Raw genomic sequence first — 18,820 nt, 5'->3', positions numbered from 1 at the left:
CCGTCAACTGCATATTTTGAAACCCAGACAGCCAATCGAAAAAAAACTCACGTGTGGCCTCATAACCTCACTACTAGGAGGCTCACTGCCGCCACAGGTAGGATTACAGAGAAAAATATAGAAAGAAAGCCCATATGCTACATGGTGGAACTGACTTTGTCAAGTTGTTTGTCAAAAAAATTGTTGTGGCTTATCGCTTCGCCATAATTTACAGCAATTAGCAGGAAAACAACTATTGATTTCTGAAAATATCTGCTTTTTGATTGATGGTAGTCTTAGGAATGATCTGCTCATTATAAAACTTAGTCAACTAAAAACCGTTTTGAAACTGACTGCCGGTAAACGGTCAGGCTTCCGTTGACCACATTTCAGCCCTCGGCAGTAATCAGGAGGCGAGACCAGAGCACTACTGTGCATTGTGGCTGTGTCACAGTCATCAGGAGGCGAGACCAGAGCACTACTGTGCATTTTGGCTGTGTCACAGTCATCAGGAGGAGGGACCAGAGCACTACTGTGCATTGTGGCTGTGTCACAGTCATCAGGAGGAGGGACCAGAGCACTACTGTGCATTGTGGCTGTGTCACAGTCAGGAGGAGAGACCAGAGCACTACTGTGCATTGTGGCTGTGTCACAGTCAGGAGGAGGCGAGACCAGAGCTCTACTGTGCATTGTGGCTGTGTCACAGTCAGGAGGAGGCGAGACCAGAGCTCTACTGTGCATTGTGGCTGTGTCACAGTCATCAGGAGGAGGGACCAGAGCACTACTGTGCATTGTGGCTGTGTCACAGTCATCAGGAGGAGGGACCAGAGCACTACTGTGCATTGTGGCTGTGTCACAGTCAGGAGGAGAGACCAGAGCACTACTGTGCATTGTGGCTGTGCACAGTCAGGAGGAGGCGAGACCAGAGCACTACTGTGCATTGTGGCTGTGTCACAGTCAGGAGGAGAGACCAGAGCACTACTGTGCATTGTGGCTGTGTCACAGTCAGGAGGAGAGACCAGAGCACTACTGTGCATTGTGGCTGTGCACAGTCAGGAGGAGGCGAGACCAGAGCACTACTGTGCATTGTGGCTGTGCACAGTCAGGAGGAGGTGAGACCAGAGCACTACTGTGCATTGTGGCTGTGTCACAGTCAGGAGGAGAGACCAGAGCACTACTGTGCATTGTGGCTGTGTCACAGTCAGGAGGAGAGACCAGAGCACTACTGTGCATTGTGGCTGTGCACAGTCAGGAGGAGGCGAGACCAGAGCACTACCGCGCATTGTGGCTGTGTCACAGTCAGTAGGAGAGAACAGAGCACTGCTGTGCATTGTGGCTGTGTCACAGTAATCAGGAGGAGAGACCAGAGCACTACTGTGCATTGTGGCTGTGTCACAATCAGTAGGAGAGAACAGAGCACTGCTGTGCATTGTGGCTGTGTCACAGTCAGGAGGAGGCGAGACCAGAGCATTGTGGCTGTGAAAGTCATCAGGAGCTCATAAGGAGGCAGGTCCGGAGCTCTTGTACCGTTCACCCGCTGGACTGCGAACAATAAGAGCATTCCAGACGGGTCACATGACTGCCTGGCTGGCTGGCACACACGCCTCACTGCCAAACGACAGCTTTTGCTCGCAGGAATGTAGAGGCACTGCCCGCCCCACTGCCTCAGCCCACCCTCCGCTGGCAGGCTCACCCACCACTTCTGGACCAGAAACAATTACGTATTCACTAAATACAACAAACTTTACTTTCAATTCTCCGACTGTATTTACTAAACCTACTCCTCTCCCTGACTCGTACCCAGAGGAAAAGCATCATTCTGTAGCCACCGCTGGCTGCTATGTTTCAACTTGTTGGCAATAAAACGCACAATAAAGTGCGCTGTACAGTGTACTTCATCGGCAATAACACGATTTTGTTTTATATTAAACAGCAGAGGGCAGGACAGGTGAAGGCCACGGATGTTCTTACGTTACCGCGTTGCCCGAAGTTGGTAGCCACTTCGGTGACTCCTTGAGCAGCCCAGGCTAAAAATAAACCGCTGATTGCAGGCAAAACCGAGACAACATCGTCTGCAGAGAAGCCTCTAATCACCTGTTTGGCGAAGGGCTGGCAGGCAGCTCCTGTCCTAAATCTACTCCGCTCCAGACTCGAGTGTGCAAACAAGCCAAATGTCAGCAGGGGAGAACGCAAACCCCGCCTCCCCCCGCCCCCCTATCCTTTCAAGGCTGGCTCCTACTCTACTGTGTCCTTTTTGTGAGCTAAACCCTGCTCTTCTGTTGAGAGCGTCACCAGCCTGAACAGTCTCCTCTCCTCTTCCCATCGTTAGTGAACGAGGAACCTTTTCTTATCTTTATCCATCACTGCGTACGAGCCTAGTCACAAGAATCGGCAATACTTGTTTGCTTTCGATAGGATTACAGTTATGTGTCATTACGGTTTTACTTCAACGAATCGCACAGCAGTTTGTGATTTATGTGAAAAAACACGTTGATTTTACTAGGCTGCATGTTGCAATGCAACTGTACCTCGATAATGCTCCAGGAAATACAAGAAGGTGAAGAGAATTGCATGGGTTTAAAATCTACAAATAAAACTGGTGAGCTCATAACCGACGTATTAAAAAAATAAATAAATAAATAGCTCCATACTGGTCAAATATAAATGAATGAGCTCGAAAAGCATGAAATAAGCTCATCAAGCTTGATGTTACGTATACTATAGACCGTTTTGCATCTCGTGTCTCGGTGCATCGAAGCAACGTCTTTGAGCTATTTTACAAGCTTTGAGCCGTTTTAACAGCACGACGTAGTTCCACATTCCAAAGCCTCCCGACACAAAGGACGGAAGGAGACCCCGAAACAACCGTAACAGTTTTTTTTTTTGAAAACCGCTAAAATGGTCGTTACGCAACACAACGTCCTCGCCTGCCGAGTGCAGAACAACACAGCCCTGGTGGCTGCAGAACTGCCTACACTACAGCACGTAAATCAAAACACGCAGAGCGCAGTTAAAAACAGCTGCCACTGGAAGGCGTCGCGAACGTGCGTTCTGGAGCGCACAAAGGCAGGAAGCCGCTTTCAGAATTCCCAGCTTCCCTCCTCCAAAAAGCCTTCACCCTCCGACAGAGGCACTTGCCAACACTGAGAGCCACCTGCAGCCGATTTTCACAAGTGAATTGAATAGGACTGGAAAAACGTTGACAACAAAAGAATATTCAATAAAATTGCAGACAAAAAATATTACACAAGAAGCTTTCTTCTGAGGGTAATAGGGTGGGTGGGGAGGGTGGTATTCACGGCAGTCAAGGTGAAATAATGGAAAAATTCTGTGAACACACAGACATAGACACACACACACACACACACTAAATGACAGCAGCTTAGCAAAAGATGACCTTATATCAGATTATGTTGAACTGCATGGTGCCTGACTGCAGAACCAGTCTGTATTCTCCTCCTACGGCACTTAAACCTTTCAACTGCATGAGATAAAATACAGCAGGGCTTTTTAAAACTACAACAATGGAACGGTCAGCTATTCACAGAGCAAGGGCTCTGCTGAAAGGCACCCTGGGAAATATGGCAGTATTACAAGTGCAGGGCACAACTAAGAACAGCACTGAACCAACCCCACAGCACCGCAGAGCACTTAGCCTCACAGGAAACCTGGCCTCAACAATCATGCAAAAGATACTATGTGTAACAAGAAAACACCCAGACCAAACACCCTTAACTGCGTCAACACTGAACAACATGCTTGTTTTAGATGGATATGAATCTACAGTGATTTGGCGCACACACAAACGGAAGACCACTTAGCATGCGCCCACGCAAACACACACACACAAACGCTCGACCACTCAGGACACCCTGAACACCCCGCAAGAACGCAGCTGAATGAGAGAGAATGCTTGGCAACACTTCACTTGAACCCCTCGCCGAAAGGCTAACATAACAGCGTCATCCACAGGTTGTATCAAGAACTGTCATCCTTTAATCTGTACATTTCGGTCAGAACATTCACCGATAAAAGCACGGCAGATTTATGGAACTTTACATCAGTGTGTTATGCCACCTTGCGACAGCCGTTATGTCGTGTGTATGACAGTGCTATGGCAGCCTTATGGCAAGGGGTAAAGCGTTAGCGAATGTTTAATAGAACGTGTGGAAGCGTGGGGCGTATGGACAATACGTGCTGCGCTGGAGCTCACGGGATGGGCACCACACACACACCGCTAACACACCGCTAACACATCGCTAACACACCGCTAACACACCGCTAACACACCGAACACGTGCTGCGCTGGAGCTCACAGGATGGGCACCACACACACACACCGCTAATACATCGAACACGTGCTGCGCTGGAGCTCACAGGATGGGCACCACACACACACCACTAACACACCGCTAACACATCGCCAACACACCGCTAACACATCGCCAACACACCGCTAACACATCGCCAACACACCGCTAACACACCGCTAACACACCGCTAACACACCGAACACGTGCTGCGCTGGAGCTCACGGGATGGGCACCACACACACACCGCTAACACACCGCTAACACACCGCTAACACACCGCTAACACACCGCTAACACACCGCTAACACGTGCTGCGCTGGAGCTCACGGGATGGGCACCACACACACACCGCTAACACACTGCTAACACACCGAACACGTGCTGCGCTGGAGCTCACAGGATGGGCACCACACACAACACGCTAACACATCGCTAACACACCGAACACGTGCTGCGCTGGAGCTCACAGGATGGGCACCACACACACACCGCTAACACATCGCTAACACATCGAACACGTGCTGCGCTGGAGCTCACGGGATGGGCACCACACACACACCGCTAACACATCGCTAACACACCGAACACGTGCTGCGCTGGAGCTCACGGGATGGGCACCACACACACACCGCTAACACACCGCTAACACACCGAAGCACACTTACAGCGGGAGGATTCTGTGTAAGAGAGAACCTGCGGTCCTGCATTAAAACAAGAATGGTTATTCAACACGACTGCCAGTGAGAACACTGAGGAGGTTACACAGGCGCAGCCACAAACAGGCATCTGCGAAAAGAAATAAACTTTGCCGTTATCAATCAAGCCGCTTAGTGAAGCCTCTTCTAATGAACAAATTATTTTTATGTAATCCCTCTTTAGCGCCATTTCTGGCGATGACTTCAAATGTTTTTAAAATATGGACACAATATTTTCTATATTAACCGTTTTCAAATTTTATTTCTACCGTACAGTTGCTTATCTGCAACAATATAGACTCACTGAGCACTTTATTCGGTATTTATAACGCATTTCCTTTACTTATTGATCTTCTGCTGCGGTAGCCTATCCACTTAAGATGTATGACGTGTTTTATTTTGTGACATCTTCCTGTCAGCTTCGACCAGTCGGACCCTTCTCCTTACCTCTCTCATTAACAAAACGTTTCTGCCCGCAGAACTGCTGCTCACTGGATGTGTTTTTTTTCCCCCACACCATTCTCTGCTAACTCTATGGACGGTTGTGAAAATCCCAGGAGATCAGCAGTTTCTGAGATACTCTTATTATAATTTTTATTTTTTTCATTTATATAGCGCCTTTATCCAAAGCGCTGTACAATTGATGCTTCTCATTCACCCATTCATACACACACTCACACACCAACAGCGATTGGTTGCCATGAAAGGCACCGACCAGCTCGTCAGGAGCATTTGGGGGTTAGGTGTCTTGCTCAGGGACACTTCCGACACAGCCCGGGCGGGGGATCGAACCGGTAACCCTCCGACTGCCAGACGACTGCTCTTACCGCCTGAGCCATGTCGCCCCACAATAATAATACTCAAACCACTCATGCTTGTATGCATTTAGTTGTTACCACATAATATTTGCATAAACAAGTTGGTGTACCGGTCTACCTAATAAAGTGCTCACTGAGTGTATAAGAGTAAAATATTGCATAGCACGACAGGAAACCCACACGGCACAGAGGCACAGAGGCACAGAGACACAGAGACTGGCTGTGCTTTCAACGGGGGGGGGAGCGGTGAGCTTAGCATAGACCTGCTAAGCTCATGAAGAAAGAAAACACCTGGTGCCCACGAAAAGCCAGCAGGGCAAGAAGAGGACAGGGGGGGGGGGGTTACCAGGGAAACAAACACTACTGGCATGGGGGGGGGGGAGCTTTTTTCCGGATCTTTTAGGGGTTTGGATGGGGCGGAGACGGGGGGGGCCGTGTCACACCGGCGTTAACCGCAGTGACGGATCACCGCGATGACATCGGTGATTTGCTCCCCTCAGATCCTCCTCAGTCTACCTCCATCTATTCATCTACCTTCTACACAGGCTCTCTCTCTCAGCCTAATGCCACTAATCCACGCTACAGGGACAGAATTAGAACTTACGGTAACCTCCAGCTGATGAACGATAGGAAAAGGGGGAGGAAAAAAAAACACAAAACAAAACACAAAAACTATAAAAACTAAATACACTCTGACAGAAACATAATGAATGAGGTAACAATTCAGACATGAGCCACATCACACCGTCTTTGCTATAAACTGGTGTCAGACATTGTGAAGACTTTTTCCTTCTTTTTCCCCACCCTGCACCCTAGTGTGAGTGTGTGTGTGTGTGTGTGTGTGTGTGTGTGTGTGCATTGGGGGGGGGGCGGGGTCGTGGTTTGTTAAATCTCTCCTCTGGTTGTGAAGGAGGAAGGAGAGCCAGCCAGTCAATAAGCTGATCTGCCATTCTGCGGATTGATACCCCCCCACCCCTCCCCACCTGGACCCCTGACAGCCCCCGGGAGCCTATTAACTGATTGCTGTGCTAATCCGGGGTCTCCAATCACAGGCATTCAGTTCATCCACTTATGTATTCATTCATTTTCCACCATGCTGGAAGGCCTGCGGTCCGTTTACTCGTTCCCAAGCACAGCGGAAGGATCACAGATAATACATACAGGTATTGATACTGAATGGCGGGCCTGCTAAACATCCACTGGAGAGAGAAAGAGAATGGGGGGGGGGGGGGGGGGGTTTGGGGAGGAGGGGGTGGGCCAGGGTCCTTACCTGCCGTTGCTGATTGGCTGAGGAGAGTGCCGGGAAAGGTCTGAGGGTTCCGACCGTCTGTCGGGGGAGCGCGTACGACCGCAGCGGTTTCTGTCATGTGATCGATTGGAATGGTCTGATGCCAGTGAATGAATTTCTGAAATGTCTGTTAAAATAAAGCGGGTGTTTAGCATGCGGACTTAAAAAAAAAAAATAAAATAAAAGAAGAAGAAAAAAAAAAAAAAGAAGCTTGAATTAAACTAAAGCATAATAAAATAAGCGTTTTTGACACTGCTTTCCCGCAAAATCTGATCAGAATCTGGGGGCGCATTCACAAAACGTTTCATTTTACCACAGAATAGTTCTCCGAAGTGGTGCTAGCTTACTAGCTAAGAGTTGCGGACTAAGAGTTCTAATACTTATGGACTGCACTGCGGCAACATATAAGGTTCCACATACAGCGCAATCCATAAGTATTTGGACACGGATGCAATTTTATTTTATTTATTTTTTTGGCTCTGTTCTCCAGCACACTGGATTAGAAATTTAACAATGACAAACAAAGTTAAAGTGCAGACTGTCACCTTTAATTGGAGGGTATTTACATCCATATCAGGTAATCCGTGAAGGAATCGCATCCCTTTTGCATCCCTACAGATACCCCATTTTAGGGGACAAAAAGCCTACAGTGGGATTACTCAGGTGTACTCAAGCGCTTGCTTTTACACACCTAAAATGGGCTATCTGTGTATAAAAAAGAATTTAGTTCATACACAGATCACCCAATATGGATGTGAATACCCTCAAATTAAAGGTCACAGTGAGCACTTCAACCTCATTTTCATTGCATTTCATTGAAGTCAAAAGACCCAATTGTACCACTGTCTAAATACTTACGGACCACACTGTAAAGGCAGTTTTCCCACTTCTATCCACTCATAATGGCATCACAATTGAGGAAATACCTATTAAACCTGATTATGAGACGGATTGCTGACATCTTTTGTTTGCGATTTGGTCTTAGTAACTTGCAGAATCTTTTACAGATTTACTAAACTACTTAGCTCAAATTACTCTTAGACCAAATACTGATGCCCATTATAAGAGTTTCTCCTGAATCTGCAAGTTAGGAGCCACTTTTATCCTGACAATGTTTTGTGAATACATGTGCTGATCTCTTAGAAGTAAAAACTTCTCTTTTGGGGGGGCTCCTTGTAGATTTTGCCTGCAATTTCTAGCAAGCCCCCCTACCCCCCCCCCCTTCAGGAAATGCTCCTGTGACATCACACACCCAGTCACATGCAGCAATGCTAGCAACAGCCAAATAAAAACCAGCATGCGGAATGGGCTCATTAAAACAATGAGTTCGACAGGTTAATGATAGTATGCAAAAGCCAGCAGCCACATTGCTAAATGAAGAGACCTCACTTTCCAACCATGACCCTCAACCACAACCCAATGTAACAACCCAACAAATTAGCCCTTTCAGTCTCAAGAGTGCAATATGGCAAACAAGCTTAACTACCGCAAGTGGCACTCCCCGCCTTCCACCTTTTCAACCAATCAAAATGGCTGCCATACTATCATTTTGAGCCCCTACTAAAACACGACTAAATTTTCTCAACGGAAGCCAAACCTCCGTCGGGACTTGTGTGGAGCCATTTCACATAGGGGCTTGGGACTGAAAGGGACTAAGCACACTAAAAAGAGATTCTGTATGTTTTCTGCACACTCTGTAATTCAAAGTTGTGGCCCTAAGACCCTGGGGGCGGGAGATGAACAGGGAAACGGCGCTGCGTGAGGACGGTCCTCGGGCCGTCGGGCGTGTAAAGCGTTCCGGGGGCGGGTCCGTTCCCTCCGTTCCCTCCGTTCCCGGGGCGCAGTCGTCTCTCGGCCCCCGGCCGGGCGTTCTCACCGTCTCGGTCGGACGCGTTGGCGGAGGCCACGCTGTCGTCCAGGTCGGGGATGTTCAGCAGCGTGGACCTCTCGTCCCGCTGCACCACCATCTTCAGCTTGCCCTTCGACCGCTCGATCAGCTTCTTGGCGTCGGTCAAGGACAGGTTCTCGGTCACCGTCCCGTTGATCTGCAGAGAGGGGCGGGGGAGAAGCGGGGAGATTAAGCGTGGCCGAGACACGGCGTTAAATTAATATAAGTGACTTATAGTTGATTAGACTGAGCAGGGTACAGTGTCCCATCGAGCAATGTGGGGTTAAAGGTACAATAAGTAAGATTTTTGTGTTAAAACATTGTTGCAAGACCATTGTAAATCCCTTCCTATAACTGAAAAAGGCTCACTGACATGTTCACTCACCCTCTGCCTGTGTTTATAGTCCTTAAATTCGGGTTTCAAAATATGCAGTTGACGGGCTGGCACTCTGTGCCATAACATTGTATCGCTGTACAATACTTCAAGCTCATTGGTTGAAAATTGGCTCTAATTGCCACAGCCAATGGCATTTCAACATAAGCGCATTCACGGAGAAGGGGGAGGGATAAACAGTTTTGAGGTTTGAAGGTGTTTGTTGCTGCTATTCCTCTCTTGACCGTTAGAAGTCCGAAATTACCTATTGTACCCTTCAACACCATTCCCTTTCTCTCCAATCTCAGAAGTGTCAGAGAAGCAACCCTTTAAACTAGAAAAACACCGTGGCACACTACTTTTTTTTTTTTTTTTTTTTTTTAAAGAAGGCACAAGTGAAAGAGTTTAAATGAAGGCACTTTCTTACAATTTTCACAGCTGATAATATACTACTTTTACTTTTATTGTACTTTTATTGTTATTGTTGAATATTATAAACACATCATATACAGCTATTGACTGTGCTCTCTGTTCAAATACTTGCCCAGGTTAACTGTCTCAGGCATTATTTTATCCCATTCTTTTCATCCTGAACCTGTATGTCAAAAGAGGTTCTGCATTAATGCTTCTATGCATAGGAGTATAATGCTCCTCTATTTGTGAGAGCAATGGGCCCACATTCTGGAGCTCAACGCAAGGAGGCGACAACCCTACCAAACGACGATAAACGGCACATTTCCCATCCCATTTTGTATCCACCCATAACATTTTACTAAACTAACGGGTGTTGTAATTTCTCTGTTCAGCAGCTATCCAGGTCACAAGCACCATCAGCATTCAGGATAAGGGTGGAGGTGACGGCTAAAGCCGCCGGCACCTTGCCCTCCACGGCTCCCTCGCTCACCTTCAGCACCACGTCCCCCTCCTGAATGTTCCCGTCCCGCGCCGCCAGGCTCTCCGGGGAGATGTCCTTGACGAAAATGTGGCTGGCCAACCGCAAGCCGTATTCTGCTTTCAGAGTGAACGACAGCAACAGAGACGGTATTAGCAGAGCGCCTGCCACAGGCTGCGTCCCAAATCGCATGCTAGCTTACGACTTTACGACGTCAAAATGGTATTAGTATGTCTGAAACCATAGCATATCGACCATGAAGAGTCTGAGGATGTAGAAGAGGTGGGTCTGCTTGCATATCAGTTACTCAGATAGGGGAGGCACACCTCAGATACAGTGCACGTTACGTATGTCCGAGGAAGGGCACGTGGACTGCGTCCGAAATCGCACACTATCTTAGCATTTAGTATGTCAAAATGGTATTAGTATGTCCGATACCATAGCTGCATAAAAGAGTGTGCTAAAGCTACCTGGATGACACACTACATTTGGTGAAATATCAAAGTGTGCGAACACTGGACACTAAGCTGGCATCAGTATCCCACAGTGCATTGTGCTTGGTCGCCCACCCAAGCAAACAGGAGGGAGGTGTTCGAACCAAAGTGGTTAAAGAGTTGAACAATTAAAATGCAAATACTACCTTTAACATTGCTTTCACGGAATGTAGTTCAAATCAATGGACTTCTGATTTACTGTTTCCGTTTTCATTAAACAAAGTCACATCAGCTAGCTAGTGTCATGAACGTGAACTGTGTTTTAAAGTGTCAGCGTTCTCTGACAACGTAGTATGTCAACGTAGTATCTCCCTTTTTACTCGTATACTAAAGCCGCCTTACGTACGCCAAATGACAGTACAGATGTATAGTCTGCAGTGTTTGATTTCGGACACGGCCACAGACCGGCCGTGCCTCCGCTCAAACCCCGGCTCATGAGCTTAGGCCTGCAGGCAATCCCATCGTTTCGGCTGTAGGATAGAGGCTTGTCCCCTACATTATCCCCCTGGCACCTGTTCTGAGCACACCTGACTGATTCTGGGGCCAAACTAAACATTTACCGAAGCGGTCAAGACCACAAAGGATCACAAGAAGGACCGCGAAGACCTTCAGCTCACTCGGTTTGTTCAACAGGCGAAGACCTTCAGCTCACTCGGTTTGTTCAACAGGCAAAGAGACGTTAAAATCTACGGGCCACAAACGCACGGCTGATTTCTATTCAAACTGAGAGCAATGTGACTCAAGTGCTGCAAGTGAGAGTGATATGGCTATTGCTGTTTGTCTCGGTGTTGAGCCTTTGAGGTTCACATCTTTTAGGGTGATCATTAACAAAAAGACAAACAAACAGAGTGCATGGTTAAAAAAAAAAAAAAAAACAGTTGTGAAATCTCATGACAGTCATGTGTTAGGAGTGACGGGGGAAAAAAGCAACTCTTATAAAAGCCTTCACACCTCTGGAGAAAACACAGGGAGTTTGAGACTAGCGAACCCTGGAGGTTGGAGCTATTAATCCCTGACTTGTCTGAACCAATCAAACGACAGGTAACACTGTCATACATATCGGCTGTTGCAAGATGGCATAACAGATGATTGTCAGGTTGTCAAATGACATAAAACGGTCATATATTTATCTGTAAATTGTATGACAGTAACATCAACCATAACATTTACCGATAAAAGTATGTTTTATATAATTTGACATCAACTGACATCATCTGTTCTTACATCTTGGGACAGCTGTTATGTCATGTGTATGACAGTGTTATGACAGCTTTATGGCAAGGGGTTCAAGCAAAGCGGTACCAAATGATTTTACACTGAAAGCATCTCATGTCGCACGACAATACATTTTTACTGCAGTCAGAGGATAAATATAAAATCGACTGAACAAGCTCATGCCCTAACCCCCCGAAACAGGACTGTCCCCGACGTTGTGGTGCCCACCTTCATTCTTGCGGGACTTGACGAGGGTGACCTTGGCGGGGCGGGGGGTGAGGTTGGAGGAGAGGGAGCGGTGGTCGGAGCGGGGCGAGGCGCTCCTCTCGCGGGAGACGCTGCGTTCGCGGCGGGCCCCGCCCCGGTCGGCCCTCCTCAGCGAGGACGCTCCCGCCACGGCGTAGGACACGGCGCGGGCGCTGCGATGCTCGTACAGCTCCTCCTCGTAGCTGTCGTCGTCGTCGTCGTCGTCCGGCTCCGACATGGTGTCCCGGTCGCCCGGGGCGCGCACCGGGATCTGCACTTTCCGCTTACGCCGGATCGTCTGTGTGCACAGACTGCAGATTAACTACAGCGTCACACGCACACTGACCACACCACACCTGCTGTGTACTGCTGGTTTAACGTCCGAACAGACGCACGCACACCGGCAAAATAGTGAAACTTTGTGAAAGCACAGTAAACGCACCAGGTATTAGGCCGAGAGATGTGGAGGGGTGTGCTTGGAATGTCACAAGGGAGTACTCTGCAGCGATGCATAATGTTCCTTGAATTAGTACTTCAAAGCACTCATTTAATGTGAACCTTCCCATGTAGGCAGTACCTTCTTCTGGGAGGGAAGGTGCACTGCCTAAAACATCTTGATCGGGAGAAAGCCACACTGGCCCAGGCGAGCCACAGGATCTGCGGTTCTCAGCAGATACTCAACGGGGTTAAAGCAGTTTATTACACAGACAAAGCACCGGTTTACCTGGCTCTGAACTGGATCCACAAGTCCTGTGGCTCTCCAGGACCAAACCTACAATTTTCCCCATCGCTGCCAGTAACTTCCTTTCCCCAAGGACGCCTGCACTCGCTGTGGAGCGTGGTTGAATCTCGGCGCCTTCACTTGCCCCGAGGGCGATGGCCTCTCAGTGTACACATGCGAATGCCGTGACGGGATGGCGATGCCACAACGCCGTCCCCCAAAGCGAATCGCTCCCGTTATCCGTGACATGACAGAGGAACGCGGTTAAAGAGGGGGTTCGGCAAAGCACCGCAGGGTTCCACGCAGAGCTCCGTATGAGCGCGGAGTACGCGGTTCCGAGCGCTGCCATGGCAACGGCCTCACCTCCACCCACCCCCGACAGCAGCCTACACGACCCCGCTCCTCGTGACAAACCCTGCACGCGCGTCCGTCCCCGGGCTGGTTTTGCACACAGCGGCAGTACAGGGTCCCGCGTGAAAGATGCACGTTTTAAAGGGCGATTGCAGAGGGAGCAGTTCAACCAGCTATGGAAGACGGAATCTTTGTATAATAATGTATATGTAAGAAGGCAAGGCGTGTGTGTGTGTTTGCGTGTGTGTTTGTGTCTGTGTCTGTGCGCGTGCATGTGTGTATGTGTATGTATGTATGTGTGTGTGTGTGTGTGTGTGTGTGTGTGTGCGTGCGTGCGTGTGTATGTGTGTGTGTGGGTGCATGCGGGTGTATGCGGGAGTGTGTGTGCGTGGGTGTATGCGGGAGTGTGTGTGTGTGTGTGTGCGTGTGTGTGTGCGTGTGTGTGCGCGTGTGTGTGCGCGTGTGTGTGCGCGCGTGTGTGCGCGCGTGTGTGTGCGTGTGTGTGTGCGTGTGTGTGTGTGTGTGTGTGTGTGTATGCGGGCGTGTGTGTGTGTATGCGTGTGTACGCGGGCATGTGTGTGTATGTGTGTATGCGTGTGTACGCGGGCATGTGTGTGTATGTGTGTGTGTGTGTGTGTGTGTGTGTGTGTGTGTGTGTGTGTACGCGGGTGTGTGTATGTGCTGGTGACTCACTATTTTCGCGTTCTTCCCACTTTTCCGAAGCTGCTGCACAGCATACGCATGCTCCACGTTGTCCATGGAGACTGCGTTGACCATGACGACCCGGTCGTTCTCCCTGGAGCGGGGAGAGGGGGAGAGGGGGATTAGTGTCTGACCGTGAGTGGGGGACCAGCTGGTGCTCCTGCAGAGGCTCACGGAGGATACCCGCTGGCGTGAGGCCCGGGGACCGACGCGTGAACCTTCACCATCCTCGTGAGGACCTTGTTCCGACTGCTCTACCCGCTGCGGTAATCTTTCACACTGACACAGCTCGAGGGGTAGAGTGAGGGGGGGAGTGTAAACTGCAACACGCGCACACACACCTTTCCACAAATACAAATACAAACACACACACACACACACACACACACACACACACACACACAGATATGCATCCTCGTGAGGACCTTGTTCTGACAGCTCTACCTGCTGCTTTAATCTTTACCCCTCAAGCTGTGTCAGTGTGAGAGTTCAGCACACACATATTTCCACAAATACAAACACACACACACACACACACACACACACACACACCACAGATACACTACACACACACCTTTCCACAAATACAAACCCACACCACAGAGACACTATACACACACACTCGCATTGTGAAGGACGAGCTATACTGATTTCGACACTGCGTAGCTGAAGAGCACCAAACTTGTATCGGCCCAAACAGAGTAATTTCATTGCTAACACTCATGAAGAGGTACACACGGACCGGTCTGGTGACGAACGTGGGGAATAGACGCAGCACTTACTGCAGTAGCCCCTCTGCCGGACCTCCCTTCAGGACGTCCGATATGACGATGGAGGTCTCCCCGCTCTGAAAATGAGGGTTATCCCGACCTCCCGAAATGGCTATCCCGAACCCGAACCCAGGAGCCTGCAAAACACACACAGAGCAGTGAGACCGCAGCCATCTTAAGAGACCATCTTACATAAGCATTATTACATTATTACAAGCATTTCAGCCTGTAATAAGACTCAAGATCCTTTTCTTTTTCTCAAGTAGAAAACCAAGCAGATTTGCTTGACTCGTGAAATGTTCATATTCCATTGGCAAACCTTTAAATGAGTCCAACCGTCTTACTTACCTCATTGGCAAAATTTTCCTATTTTCTTAGGAAATAAATGTAAAAGAATATGACTTTAAGTCTGGATATAAGACGAAAATTTAGATATTTTAGTTTTTTGCAGTGGACATTTTAATGAAGGGGAAATATGCTGGGTTCAGACAGCATGCATGACGAGGGAGCGAGAGAACAGCGTTCCAGGTCCCGCGCGGGTTTGCCGATTTACGGACGACGCGGACGACACGGACACAAGCAGCGGCAGAAACTCGCGGGCGGCCGTTTCCCCGGGACGAGGTTTAAATCCCGCTCGGCTCGTGACAGAGCCTTTGAACTCGCAGGGGACCAGCATTCCTTTGATATCGCTCATCTGAAGGAATAATGGAGGAGGACCGAAATAGCGTGAACCGCACGCGCTCGCAGAAAGCCGGAGCGGCCGGGCTCGCCAGCCGAGGAGAGGAGAGCAGCCGACGGCTCGCTGGGCCACAGAGGATCCAGAGGATTCAGGGGTAACATGCCGAGGGAGACTGTCACACAAGACAACTGAAGCAAGAAAAGACTCATGGGAATCATAGAAGCAGAGAAAGCAAGTGTGACGGGCAAATTCAGAATCCGCTCTATTCAGCTTGGCTCTATTCAAAAAATGAGAACATCTAAGATCTAGTTTGTCAAAAAAATTTTCCAAATGCTTCTCTCTTAGTGACTTTTTGGTGAAAAATCATCAAAATGTTTAATTGTGGAATATGTCCGACTTCATCCAAATGCTTTTTACAAGGCCGTGGGTGAAGTGTTCTCGCTGTGATGCATTCCTCATTGTGCGTGAGATTATCTTCAATTGCTGCCTTTTCCCCGGACACCATTTTGCAATCGGGTCATTACCTTTCAGTTCAGTAACATTAGATCTGTGTTTGACACGCCATCTCTTAATGATCTCTGGGGCCAATTAAACCTTGTCTACCGTCCCCAAGTAATTACACGGCCAACTGACAAAAAGCCATCTCCTGAAGCTATGGGAAGCAATAGATGCGGGCATATCTTCCACAGCATTCGTTTGGAGTTCACAAATCCCCTGATGCAGTCACGGCAGTAACCTGTGCGATTCACCTGTGGCCATTATCCCCACATTCCCGCAAGACGGATTTTGGCACTCCACTCCTAGCAGCGATCTTAACGCAGTAATACAGGGGGCTAGCCTGTAGCCTGACAAGGCACATGACTGGGAGGCAGAAGGTTGGCGGTTCAAGCCCTAGTGCAGCCACAATAAGATGCGCACAGCTGTTGTGACAAATAGATATTTTTATTATTATTACTATATCTCTACAGAGCAAGCAGTCAAAAGCGGAAACTTACGGAAGCTTCCGTTCTGAAAGAGACCACTATAAAATGCATCCTCAACCAGCCAAGCGTGGGTGGCCAGGAAGAAAAGGCAGCCACGGTAAGCCTGACTATCTGTACGGATGCATATGCAAACCACACTCCAGTCAGCAACATTTACAACACCTACCTCGCAAACCACACTCCAGTCAGCAACATTTACAACACGTACCGCAGCCTCTGAGGCCAAATGGGTGGCTTCCATCTTCATTGGTATAACGCAGGTCTTAAAATTTTTAACTCGTGTACGCCAATGAGACAATTATGCTTTTACTACTGGGTCTGCAGCTGTGCGGTTTGTTAAAAAAAAACACGCGTCAGCATAACAAGTCGATTATAACCTCTCAGTAGAAACCCATGTGATTTATTACCTAGCAAGAAGAACCTTCTAGTTTTTACTCACTCCATTTAAAAGAGTTGCGCCCACAAACTGACAGAATGATCTGACGAGCAACACACACAAAGGCCGGAAAAATCCAACCAAAGAAGAGATTTAATCAAAACCTTAATAAAGCTGCAGCTAATTAGATTACCGCTGAGCAAACTGGTCTAGACGGTCCCATGATGTCAAGCACAGGATCCAAATTAGCTGCAACTTCAGCGCCGAGATGACGGACTTTTTGCAGGGCAATCTCGCCGTGTACATTTCCTTGAGTATTCACATATGAAATCAGCAAGCTTCTTGGTGCTTTTGTCACGGCGGCAAAAACACTTTTATTCTTAACCCGTACGCCACGTGACGAGGCGAGGCGCGGAATATCTTCAGTCCCGGGTTGAGTGAGGATACCAGAACTCGCAGGACGAAAGCGGAAAGGAGAACACAGGCCCGCACCGCGAGAACACTGTAATCTCAGATTACCTCACACATCTGGTCGGAATATGGGCATTTCCCTAATTGGCCGAAGGAACAGGGAGCATTCCGGGTCACCGAAGGCAAACAATTGTTGGAAATGGGTCACTTCCCAGCTTCCTCACCCAGATATTCCCACAACGGCGCTCGCAATGCCGAGCATCCTCGGTTAGCACAAAGCGCTTTGGAGGCCGGGGGGGGGGGGGGGGGGGGGGGCGGCGTGTTTCAGAGAGGTTTAAAGCGGCCACCGTGGAGCCAAAATATTTTTAACTGACACCTATTTAAAAAAAATTCCTGTATCCTTTCTTTTGAAATCTCCGCTTCTCAAAACGCATAAAGGGAGAGAGTGGATGACCAATGAAATGGTTATTGTAGGTGGAACTTTTACAAATATTTTGTGTATTTTGTATATTTGGTTTTGAATTTTGAATGTGTATGGAGGTCTGTTTGAAGTGAGCTCAAAGTGAGTCCACATCATCTACATCAGGTGGATTTTTAATATTATGTGTATTTCTGTGTATATTACATTTTTGTTTTGAATTTGCAACTAGTACTACGAGTTCTACTAGTACTTGTAGTAGTGTAGAAGTAGTAGTAGTAGTAGTAGTAACAGTAGCAGCAGCAGCAGCAGCAGCAGTAGTAGTAGTAGCAGCAGTAGTAGTAGTAGCAGTAGTAGCAGTAGCAGTAGTAGTAGTAGTAGTAGCAGCAGTAGTAGTAGTAGCAGCAGTAGTAGTAGCAGTAGCAGTAGTAGTAGTAGTAGTAGTAGTAGCAGCAGCAGCAGTAGCAGTAGTAGTAGTAGTAGTAGTAGTAGTAGTAGTAGTAGTAGCAGCAGCAGCAGCAGCAGTAGTAGCAGTAATAGTAGTAGTAGTGGCAGCAGTAGTAGTAGTAGCAGTAGTAGTAGCAGCAGTAGTAGTAGTAGCAGTAGTAGTAGCAGCAGTAGCAGTAGTAGCAGTAGTAGTAGTAGTAGTAGTAGTAGTAGCAGCAGCAGCAGTAGTAGTAGTAGTAGTAATAGCAGTAGTAGTAGCAGCAGTAGTAGTAGTAGTAGTAGTAGCAGTAATAGTAGTAGTAGTAGCAGCAGGAGCAGTAGTAGTAGTAATAGCAGTAGTAGTAGCAGCAGTAGTAGTAGTAGTAGTAGTAGTAGTAGTAGCAGTAGTAGTAGCAAATGACCAGGAGGTGGTGATCTCCACAATGCATCTTCAAATGAATACATGCCATAGAGCACAGTCAGAGAATATAATCATCGCATGGCTATGAAAATATTCAAAAGCAACCATCTCGCATCAAAGTACATTTACAGATTTTAGGGTACATTTTCCAGACTTAAGTACAAAATACCATACCAAGAGCATCGGGCAAAATAAACCTTTATGGGACCCTTTTGTACGGTTGCTTTCTCACAAGACTTATGCAGGTTTAGCCAGGGATGTGCGAGCGTCACAGCCTGGGCTGGGCCCTACGCAGGCCTAGAGCGCCATTTATCACGGGGAAGATGGCCGGAGTAAAGCGAGTAAAATGTCTGCCGGCTCG

At 48.2% G+C, this 18,820-nt stretch overlaps 1 protein-coding gene across 7 annotated transcripts in view; it reads right to left on the bottom strand.

Moving 5' to 3' along the window:
- The window catches only part of tjp1a (tight junction protein 1a), a 114,618-nt gene that overhangs the window by 29,200 nt on the left and 66,598 nt on the right, over positions 1–18,820 (bottom strand). For 5 of the 7 annotated variants that reach the window (XM_061244421.1, XM_061244416.1, XM_061244417.1 and 2 more), the window contains 6 exons: positions 14,758–14,882; positions 13,967–14,069; positions 12,184–12,499; positions 10,259–10,365; positions 8,970–9,138; positions 7,076–7,220 (listed from right to left, as the gene is read on the bottom strand). In XM_061244421.1, coding sequence (XP_061100405.1) covers positions 7,076–7,220; positions 8,970–9,138; positions 10,259–10,365; positions 12,184–12,499; positions 13,967–14,069; positions 14,758–14,882 — 965 coding nt within the window. The remainder of the gene's footprint in view (positions 1–7,075; positions 7,221–8,969; positions 9,139–10,258; positions 10,366–12,183; positions 12,500–13,966; positions 14,070–14,757; positions 14,883–18,820) is intronic. The other 2 variants (XM_061244420.1, XM_061244422.1) reach the window with 1 other exon arrangement.

Source organism: Conger conger, chromosome 6 (assembly GCF_963514075.1).
Source record: "Conger conger chromosome 6, fConCon1.1, whole genome shotgun sequence".
Lineage (NCBI taxonomy): Eukaryota > Metazoa > Chordata > Actinopteri > Anguilliformes > Congridae > Conger > Conger conger.
Note: the sequence above shows the minus strand (reverse complement) of the source record. Positions and strands in the feature narration are given on the sequence as shown.